Below are 11,467 nucleotides of genomic sequence, written 5' to 3' on the forward strand. Positions count from 1 at the left end.
TGGTGGCATAGACCAGGAGTTCCTGCCGACAAACTATGTATCCCACTGAAGATTCAATATTTTGCATTATCTGCCTACACAAATTTTCTATTTGTTAATGTTTTTCACAATAATTTTTACTTATCTAAAAAGCAAATGTCATGCCTTAGCAAAAGCAAGAGGATTTTTAGGTGCTTAACTCATTAAGCCTTTTTTGCTGGTAGAATGAGCTCTAGGGGTAATTTTGGAAAGTCTTCTGAAATGTTACAACTTAAGGAAATATTAATTATAAAAATTAAGACATGGTTATTATTAAAAAATCAAACTATACAAAAAGCTTAAAGATCCAACTATATGTTCCACAAGAAACTCACTTTAGACTTAGGAAACTCGCATAGGCCAAAAGTGAAGTGATGGAAAAAGATATTCCATGCAAGTGCCAACCAAAAGAAAGCAAGGGTGGCCATACTTAATCAGACAAAACATATTTTAAGTCAAAAATTTTCACAAGAGTCCAAGAAGGATATTATATAATGATAAAGGGCCAGTTCACCAGGAAGATACATTAATTATAACTATGTATATACCCCAAATCAGAGCACCTGAGTCTTTTTTTTTTTAATTTTTTTTTTTTACATTTATTTATTTTTGAGAAACAGAGTGAGACAAAGCGTGAACGGGGAAGGGACAGAGAGAGTAGGAGACACAGAATCTGAAGCAGGCTCCAGGATCTGAGCAAGCGGTCAGCACAGAGCCTGATGCGGGGCTCGAACCCACAAACTGTGAGATCATGACCTGAGCCGAAGTCGGACACTCAACCGACTGAGCCACCCAGACGCCCCCACCTGAGTCTTTAAAGCAAACATTGATAGAACTGATGGGAGGAAGAGACAGCAATATTATAATTGTAGGAGAGTGCATGAGCGGGGGAGAGGGGCAGAGGGAGAGAGAGAGTCTCAAGCAGGCTCCATGCTCAGCATGGAGTCCTATGTGGGGCTTGGTCCCACGACCCTGGGATCATGACCTGAGCCAAAATCAAGAGTTAGACGCTCAACTGACTGGGCCACCCAGGCGCCCCAGTGCCTCACTTTCAATAACAGATAGAACAATAGCAACTTGAACCACTCCATAGACCAATAGACCTAACAGGCCAATACAAAACATTCCACGCAAGGGCAGCAGAATATATATTCTTCTCAAGTGCACATGGAACATTCTCTAAGATAGATCACATCTTAAGTCACAAAATAAATCTCAATGAATTTAAGAAGACTGATATTATACCAGGTATCTTTTCTTTCTTTCTTTTTTCTTTTTATAAAGTTTATTTATTTTTGAGAGACAGAGAGCACAAGCAGGGAAGGGGCAGAGAGAGACACACAGAATCTGAAACAGGCTCCAGGCTCTGCGCTCTGAGCACAGAGCCTGATGCAGGGCTCAAACCCACGAACTGCGAGATCATGACCTGAGCCAAAGTCAGATGCTTAACCAACTGAGCCGCCCAGGTGCCCCACCAGGTATAAAATTCCCCACAATGGAATAAAACTATAAATCGATGGCATAAGGACACTGGAAAATTCACAAGTACGTGGAAATTAAATAACACACTTTTGAACAACCAACATCCTCAACAAAATACTAGTAGACTGAATTCAACAGTACATGAAAGGCTCATATACCATGACTAAGTGGGATTTATCCCTGGGATGCAATGATGGTTCCACATACGAAAATCAACTGGTGTGATATACCATATTAACAGAATGAAGGATGAAAACCCACATGATCAGCTCAATAGATACAGAAACAGTGCAGAGCCTGCTAGAACTCACAAATGGTGAGAGCTGAGCTGAAACCAACTGACTAAGTGCCCCAATACACAGTTTTTTAAAGATGGGATTTTTAAAACCTGTTCCTTTCTCTTCTCTTCTCCTCCCTCAACTTTCTTTCTCCCTGACTCTTCCATTAAAATTATAGAGAAAATTAGTTACCCGGTAGCTCAGAAATGCACATCAGCAACAAAGCAGCAGCAACAAAATGATACCTCTTTCAGCAAGGAAGCAGCTTTGGGGGCAGGAATATCACCTGGTTCGTTAGTTTACTCGACAGAGATTTCCAGGCACCTTCACTACGGGTTCAGCCTTCTGGAGAGTGAGTCAGTGTCCCCCTGTGTTGGACACAGTGCAAAACTGCATTTTCTGTTGCAGGCATTTTCAGCTTATTACTATGTGATGGAGTTTTTAAACTTTACATCAGAGGAAACCCCTACTCAGGAAAAGGTGATCGACAGTATGGAAAAGTTCTGCTCTCAGCCTTGGAAAGAGGTAAGTGACTAGAAATAGCAGCTTTCAGTATTGCCCCATGCCCTTGACGTCACAGAGGATGTAAGTCTGTTCTTTAAGTCCTGCTAACCTGACCAAGATCCAGCAAACATGTTAGAAAGGCCCAGAGGGTGCTCTTAGGTAGGAGTGAGTGCATCAGCCATTTCTTGATAACTGGACACACAATGGCTTAAACAAACATGGTCTTACTTTTCTCACCTAATACCAAGTCTGGCAGTTGGCAGCTGCCGGTATGGGGTCAGCAGTTGACTCTATCTAAGCCATTACTTCTTCAATTCTGGTTTTGGTTTGGTTTGGTTTGGTTTGGTTTGGTTTTAGTTTATTTATTTATTTTGAGAGAGAGAGCATGAGCAGGAGAGAGGCAGAGAGAAGGAGAGAGAGAGAACCCCAAGCAGGCTCCACACTGCCAGGACAGAGCCCGAAGTGGGGCTCAAACCCACGAACCATGAGATCATGACCTGAGACAAGATCAAGAGTAGGATGCTGAACCGATGAGCCACCCAGGCGCCCCTTCAATTCTCTTGTTATGCCTATCTTCTCATGGACACAAGTTGTGGCTTCAGAGATCACAGTTACGTTCAAGGTCAGAAGGGTAGAGCCAGATACATCTGTTCCATTTTTCAAGAAACTATAAGCTATCCTAGAAGCTTCTGAGCAGTCTTTCTCTTACTTGTTAGCCAGGACTGGCTGGGAAAGCAGGGTGCAGGATATTAGGACGGGCTTAGAGCTTTAGATCCAGTGTGAGGTACTCCCTGGACTGGGCATGTTGTCGCACATTCCCCTTCCCAGCCCCCAATCAGAGTTGTATGAGCAAGGAAGACAGGCAATTCACAGAATCTGCTATAAATGCCGTTGTGTTAAGACCCTTTCTCTACTGCCCAGGTCCAAGGTATCTCCTACTTATTCATAAATTTGAAGCACAAGTTTTTTCTTGTCTGAAGCACTGAGTCATTCAAAATCTAGTACTTCTTTTTTTTTTTTAATGTTTATTTATTTTTGAGACAAAGAGAGAGCATGAACCAGGGAGGGTCAGAGAGAGAGAGGGAGACACAGAATCTGAAGCAGGCTCCAGGCTCTGAGCTGTCAGCACAGAGACCGATGCGGGGCTTGAACTCACGGACCGTGAGATCATGACCTGAGCCGAAGTCAGACGCTTAACTGACTGAGCCACCCAGGCGCCCCCAAAATCTAGTACTTCTTGATGAAAGTTTCCAGGGAGGAGAGAGCTATGGGGTCTACTCTAATCAAAAAAGATCATCTAGGGGTAGGTCAAAATAACAGCTGTTTTAAGTTGACAGGGTTGCAAATGTGAATGGTGCTTTCATTCTGAAGAGGTGTAATTAATTAAAAATGGGTGCTCTTCTCCTTGGCACTGACCAGAAAAGGAAGGAAGATTGTGCAAGAGGCTCGGACTTCTCCCTCATATTCTGTCTGAGTTAGAACAGGAAGGAAGGGTATTCAGAGCTTTCTGAAAGAGCCCCTCAAAATACCTCAGCACTTTACAGCTAACAAAACACTCAGGGGAGCACGTATTACTATCTCATAGAACCCAGTGGAGGAAAAGCTTCCATAACAGACCCTAAACTGTGAGCCCCTGCATCCGCTAAAGGAGTGCAGCCCCCTCCTAAGGCCCTCTGGAGAGGCCAGCGCTCAGGCCTGGCTGGGCTGGGCCTTTCTCAATTGCTCAGCTCTGATGGTGAAAAGAGGGCCATGGAGAGGTGTCTGTTGTACATGTGTGATATTTCCTTCACTTCACTTCCAGCTGAAGACATATTTTGGTGATGTGAAGGAGAAGTACCTGAGTGAATATTGCTTTTCTGGAGCCTATATCCTCTCTCTCCTTCTGAATGGCTATCATTTCACAGCTGATTCCTGGAAGAATATTCATTTCATGGGCAAGGTAATTTGGGTACTTGCTGGGTTGTGGGCTGATTGGGTGACTGAGGCAGCTTTGGGCTTGAAAGAGGTAGGAGTCAGCCTGTTAAGTTTGGCCTGGTGTCCTGTTCTACCATTCACCTGTAACCCAAGCTGACGTTTTGTGTCAGGCCCTCCTATGTTGACCGGCCAGTTGAGGATAACCTATCTAAGGAGCACTACCTGTATTCTGGGCCTCTCCTTTCTGCTCATACAACAGTGACTAATTCCTTATAAAACAAACAGTGAGATATTAAAGTAATGTAACAGAATTTCAGTAGCCTCATTGATTCTGTTTGCTGACCTCAACATCCATCCCAAAGGCCATCATCCCAAATGATTATCCCAAATCATCCCAAATGATTATCATGGCTTCTCATCAGGGCTCATCAAGATTGACTAAATTGAAAGCTTAGTGTAAAGAAGGAGATGAGTGACTGTGAATGGGGGTCTTTGCTTAGAAGTCAGGTTAGCGTCAGCCTTACAGAAGCAGCCTCACGGCTGTGCTTTACCAGAGCGCCACCTGCAGGTATCCAGGCATAGAGAAACATTTACACTGATGGGCAACTCTCTACCTTTTCGACCCATACCCACTAATGGCAAAACACAAGACTCCCTTTATTAAATATGGTGACTTCAAGCAAAGCAAAGCATTGAAGCACAGGGCTGTAGCAGCCTTAAGAATACTGTTTTCACTATTCTTTTGTCAATGTTGACCTTGCTAATTCAAATGCAAATCTTTTCCTTGTTTTAATATCCTGGTCTTTCATTTTGTCACAATTTATTTTGTCTCTCTGAAGGATGTGTTTATGTCAAATTTATGAGTGATTTCTATTCTTTGAACTTCGGTGAATGGGCTAATATGTCTAAACCCCAGGTGGTAACTTCTCTAACTCTGAGCCTTCCTTGACCCTGCTCCCACCCCTCCGCCCCCATAAAGGGAAGTCAGATAAGGTTCCTGTCCCCCACCAAGAGAAGTGGACCTTTTACAAATTATTCTCAGCTCTGGTAAAGGTTTGGGGAGAGGAGCATTTCCACATGGAAATTGGTTGGAATGTGAATTGGCACAACCTTTCGGGAGACTGTTTTGGCAATATGTGCTAAGAGCCTTAAAATACACACATCATTTTATCCAATTACTCCATTTCTAGGATTTATAAATAATTGGATAAAGTGAGTAAAAGTAAACATATAAGGCGGTTCATGCCAGTGATGATGCCTTGAGACATGAGCTATACAGTTTAATTACATGTTCTGTATGAAAAAAACATGCACAGAGAAGACTTGGGAGGCCGCAGCACAAAAAGGTAATAGCAGCAACTTCTGAGTGATCAAATATAGGAAGTTTTAATTTTCCTTTTTAGGATTTTCTGTACAACCTCATTTTCCCACCATGACCATGCACAACTCATGTAATAAAAACATTTTCAAAATTATTTATTATTCATAGACTATCTGTATTCCAGTATGTTTTGAGGTGACTGGAAAATATCCAAGATGGCAGGCCCAGGGCGTGATTTTTTATCTTTAATAAGAATCCTTTCTCATGCATATGTACAGTCTTCCAACTTCCACAAAGTAACACAGACTTGCTGGGATTATTCCCCAGTCTTTCCTCTTTGAATCATAAAGATGTCCTGGTTACATATGGATGAAGTTCCTGGGCCTGACATAGATGGTAAAGACCAGAAACAGTCTTTATTCTCTTATCATTTGACCAGAGAACTTTGTAAGTTCTTCTTGGCAGAAGCAGGAGAATTGAGCAGTTATTCACCAAATTCCCTTCTGAATTTCAGGAATATAACAGTGAGGCTCCCCAACTCACCTTAATCACATGCTCTGGCTCCATTTTCCCCACAACCATATTCCCAACTTAGAATGTAAACACGATCCATTAAGAGAACTGGACACGGCCCTCTCCACCTGCTGTTGCTCAGTGTTATGGATGGGATTGTGTGAAAGCTCATCTAACCCTCTGGCCAAAAACAACAGCCTTTCCCCCACTTTGCAGATCCACAGCAGCAGTGTCGGTTGGACTCTGGGCTACATGCTGAACCTGACCAACATGATCCCCGCTGAGGAGCCGCTGTCCACACCTCTCTCCCACTCCACATATGTCTTCCTCATGGTCCTCTTCTCCCTGATCCTGGTTGCAGTGGCCATCATAGGCTTGTTTATCTTTCACAAGCCTTCGTATTTCTGGAAAGACATGGTATAGCAGGAGCAGCTGAAATCTGCTGGCTGGAGAAAAAAACTTGCCCAGGGAGCATTTTCCTCCACAGTGGTGTACAAAGTCATCCCTCCTTGCTCACCAAGGCCAGTCTTGACCAGCACGGAGCTTCCCTGGCTTTTGCTGCAGCCTTTCCATGGGAGGTATTCACCACCACCTGCCTCAAGGACTACCCTGCAGACGTCGTCTCTTTTGTGAGTCCTTCCCATCTCCCCTTTTCTCTTTTGTACTCTGTGCTTGTGTAGGTCTGGAAGACCTGCTGCCTTTCATGATCTTAGCTCTATAAAAGAACAATCCTGACTTTGTCCTGAAGAACTGAGGGTCCTGCATCCTGCTCTGGGAAGCTGCGCTGGCTAAAAGAAGAATCTCAGGAACCAGTTCAGCTGTACTCACAAAGACCCTTTCTTTCTCCTGTTGCCCATTTATTAAGAACGCCATACAATGCCTCTGGAGAGGGCAAACACACATCTCATTCCCAGCCTGCTGTTTGCACAGGAGAATTTTCTAGACGAGACAAATATGTGCTAGAGCCAAAGAGTCTCGCAAGGGAATTTATGTGCTTGTGTAATTAATACAATACTTGAGCCAATCCAAAACAGGGATGTGGATGAGTTACATGTTCCTCGGTGATGCCAAAATGCTACAGAACAGGACCCCCAGACCAGAGATTTTTTTTTAAAAGCTGATGTGACATATAAGCATTCAGATATAAGGGCATACTACATGGTAGGTAAACATGTCAGGAAGAAAAATACAATTACAATGAAGAATTTGGAAAATGCAGCCTTCAGTGTATCTATTGGGCTTTTATTTTTATTGTAATAAAAATACATATAACATGGAGTTCACCATTTTAATGTGTACAATTCAATTGCATTTAGCATATTCACAGTGTTGTGCAACCATCACCACTATCTAATTCCAGAATATTTTGCCCACCCAGAAATTAGCTGGAGACAAGACCACCCCTGGGTGGGTTCAAACCATCAACCTTCTAGTTAATAGCCAAATATGCTAATCAATTGCACCACAAGATGCCCACTGAGTTTTAAAGCCACTCCAGGCCTTACTGTCACAGGGTTTAATTTAGTGAGAGCTACAGCATGCCTTTTCACTGCCATGGCATTTACTCATCAAAGTGTGCCAGGAACCAGGTCTGAAAGTGTTGTTGCCACTCCTGTCACACAAGAATGGGATCTCTTTACTTATTCCATGGACTATTTTGTGGGAGAAGCAGCAGCTATGGACCTTGTCACATAAACGTGAAGAGACCCTGTACCTTCTTCCTTTAATGACTGCTATAAGAGTTACCTGTTGAGTAGCGTGGAGTGGTGATGTGTTACTCTGACGTTGTCCCAAGCTCCCATCTCTGGATCTGGGGACGACTGTTGAGCTGATGCAGGGAGGAGGTGGGGTGGGGGAGGAAAAGCTTTCCCACAAACTGGAAGCCAAATGCCCTTATATGTCTTGGATAACTAAGTCATTTTTTTTTTACAACATCCAGGTGAATACAAGCTTAATAAAACTGAGAACAGGAACTTTCTCTTTTCTGCTACTCACAGTTGAACTTGTTGTACTTTGATTAGGAATAAGAAGCCAAGTTTGGGCACGTTTAAACTCTTTTTATTAGAAGTGGCTCTGTTGTCACAGCTAGTATTTATGGAGCATTTGTTGTGTCCCCATGTTCTGTGCTTCCATGCATTACGTCCATTCTCTCATTCAATCCCTACAACAATCTGAAGAGAGCCACTACCACTCCCATTTCACAGAAGCAGACTGAGGCTCAGAGAGGGTAAGTCACTTGCCCAAGTGGCTGACCTAAGGCCTGCAATGCACTTAGCCATTATTTTCTCTCCCAAATATACTAGACTGTCTCTTTATAACTTCTAAGCACACACTTAACTCTGTATGAATACAGGGATCACAGGCATGGTAGAAAGGGAAGTAGACATATGATCTCTTCCCTGATGGACCTGTGATTTAATATTGCTTTAAGTCCACAAAGTCTGTCATGGCAACACCGATACTTTGTTCATGTACTTTGCATGGTGATATATGTGGCATACGATGCTAATCAAGGATTCCCCATATTCCTGGCTTCTTAATTATAGTGCTTGCTCACTGCATAGCAGTTCTGCATCAAATAAATAATAGTTGATGATACTGATGAAAATAAAAAGTCATATAACTAGAGCCAACAGCAGCTCCTTTCTTCCTTATGTCTACATACACAAAGCCCTGTGACGCACATTCTCTATTCTGATTCTTAAAAAACCCCATGAGGGCATAAGTACTATTTCTATTTTATAAATGAGGGTCACACAGACGAGTAGATGGTAGAGTGGATATTCAAATTCATGTATTCTGTCCCAAGTTTATTGCTCTGTCTTTTCTATAAACACCGTCCCTTGGCAAATTGGAATTATAATCCACAATTTTCCTTCAATAAACATGGAAATCTTTTCTTATTCCATTTCTGTCTTGCGGCCTGGGTCCAAAACAAGTGCATTAAGGTATTCGGGAGCCAAATTCCACTTGTTTTAAGTCTCAAGTCATGGAGATGATCAGCAGGCACAACCTAATCTCATTTCTGTTGGAGGGAAAGATGGTTTTGTGGCAGATTCAGGAATCTGCTTTGGGCCATTCTGTATGAGAAAGGCTAAATAAAATGGGTCACTGTCAACTGACTTTAATACTGAATTGGCCACTGGTTATAAATGATTACCATTCCTTCCTGGCCCTTCACCTAAACTTAGTTCTGCCATTCCTTTAGAAGGTGGGAAACTTTTTTCTGTGGACCACATCAGAAATGGTTACTTGTGTAGACAAAAGAATGAAGTGTGTGTGTGTGTGTGTGTGTGTGTGAGAGAGAGAGAGAGAGAGAGAAAGTTTTCTCCTTATCCAATTCTTTAATAAGAAATATAAAATGCAATATAAATAAAAGTGTTTAAAAGTATACTTCATTTTAATGTTGTATCAGTCAAAATCTCTGCAAGTAAGAGATGGTGCAAAGTAGGGAACTAAGAAGAGTTTAAGAAATTGACTGTATCCAAGGTATTATCATTTCAACGTGTAGTTAATATAAAAATCACTAACATTTGTTTTTTCATATTAAGTTTTGAAGCCCGCTGTTGTGCACTGCAGTTACAGCACATCTGAATGAGGACCAGCTATGTTTCAAGTGATCAACAGCCACGTATGACTAGTCACTACTCCACTGGACAGCACATGTCTAAAAATACGTTCAAGGCTTAAAAAGACACAGGCAAGAATCCTTTGTCTTTCTACTGAGGGGGGATTAAAAGAAACAGCTATAGACACTGTAGCATCTTGCTATTATTTATTATATATGAAGTTAAAACATTATTCTTAAACATCATTCTTCTTTAAGATCTCAGCTCAGAATTTCACTTTATTCCTCAGGTCTTGCTGCCTTTTTTTGTGAAGGCAGAGATGCCTGTTGTTCAGGCCAAGATGCCTGATGAAAGACCTTCGGGAAGTTTAATCTGGATTCAAAGATGACACAAGATAGTTTTGATGATTATATCCTATAATCAAATTGTAAATCTGAATATTAAAGGTTAGTTTCTTAATAGCTCACAAAGGTTACCACATTATTATATTAAAATTACTATTAAAATATATTCTTATTTATCATCAGCTTTAAAGATGAGCTGAATTTCACCCAGATTGGTCTGGTCTCTCTCTGATTCAGGTTCTAATAATCATTATCTTGTTAAAACAGGACAGTTGCTTATAGTTAGTTGTGCTCGCTAACCATGATTCTTTTCAGTTTGTGTGAGTTTTATCTTTTAAACTTATAACAACCTTAAAGTTTGCATGGCTTACGACAGTAAGCCCATGTCCATGATTCTGCATGTCCATGGGTTGATTTTCTTGTCCTTGGGTCTGCATATCAGCTGGGCAGCTTTCCTCCAGGCAGCTGGTCTGGTTCAGGCCTGCTCCAATGTATCTTGCATTCTCCTACGAGAAATGAATGGCAGGGACACAAGAGAGTAAGAGGAAACATGGGAGGCCTCTTATATAGCCTTGGCCAGGACAGGCCCCTGTCCCTTCCATTCACATTCTATTGACCACAGTAGGTCATGTGACCAAGCCCAACATGACAAGTTGAAGAAACACTGGGAGGAATGGCTAGGTCATAAGGCAAAGGACACAGATGATGGATCCCAATACACAGAGGAGTGAAGCAGGGGGCACAATGATTGAACCCACCACAGTGTCTCCTTAAACTAAAACATGAAGTGTGTTTTCTATAAATTATAGTCTACTTATCTTGTCAAGGAATATCCTTCTTTAAAAATGTCATTACTTTCAAGTAATTGACAATCAATCTGCCACTTCTTTCCACAGCCTCAATCAGGATGCTCTAGCAGCTTGCAAATTAGCCATATATTCCCAAATGGTAGATTTCCTAAAAGAACATGTGTCTATTTTCTTCATTTTATGTGTTTAGGACAATGTGTAGTTAACTACCCGAGTTTTTATTTGTACATGAACCTAATACAACTGAATATAATTGGTTTTTATCACAGGTATGATGGATTTTTTAGTAACGGGGACAGGAGTACCTCCATGAACCTTCTCTTTAGAAAACTGGCATTTAAGACTATACATGTGACAGAAGCACTGCTATATCTTTTGCGTTTCTCTATTTAATTTTTTTAAGTTTATTTATTTATTTATTTTGAGATAAAGAGAGAGAGAGCATGGAAGGGGCAGAGAGAGGGAATCCCAAGCAGACTTCACACCATCAGCACGGACCCCAATGAGGGGCTTGAGCCCATGAGCCGTGAGATCATGAACTGAGCAACTGAGCCACCCAGGCGCCCCTTGCATTTCTCTATTTAAATTTTTTTTTAATGTTTATTTATTTTTGAAGGAGAGACAGAGGATGAGCAGGGGAAGAGGAGAGAGAGAGAGGGAGACACAGAATCCAAAGCAGGCTCCAGGCTCTGAGCTGTCAGCACAGAGCCCGACA

General features: G+C 41.9%; 1 protein-coding gene across 4 annotated transcripts in view; it reads left to right on the forward strand.

Moving 5' to 3' along the window:
• Positions 1-8,938, forward strand: part of ENTPD1 (ectonucleoside triphosphate diphosphohydrolase 1) — a 92,735-nt gene extending 83,797 nt beyond the window's left edge. For all 4 annotated transcript variants that reach the window (XM_053909775.1, XM_019445217.2, XM_019445218.2 and 1 more), the window contains 3 exons: positions 2,187-2,303; positions 4,084-4,221; positions 6,247-8,938. In XM_053909775.1, coding sequence (XP_053765750.1) covers positions 2,187-2,303; positions 4,084-4,221; positions 6,247-6,453 — 462 coding nt within the window. In that variant the 3' untranslated portion in view covers positions 6,454-8,938. The remainder of the gene's footprint in view (positions 1-2,186; positions 2,304-4,083; positions 4,222-6,246) is intronic.
• The last annotated feature ends 2,529 nt before the right edge of the window (positions 8,939-11,467 follow it).

Source organism: Panthera pardus, unplaced genomic scaffold (assembly GCF_024362965.1).
Source record: "Panthera pardus isolate Hobbes unplaced genomic scaffold, ASM2436296v1 HiC_scaffold_22, whole genome shotgun sequence".
Classification (NCBI taxonomy): domain Eukaryota; kingdom Metazoa; phylum Chordata; class Mammalia; order Carnivora; family Felidae; genus Panthera; species Panthera pardus.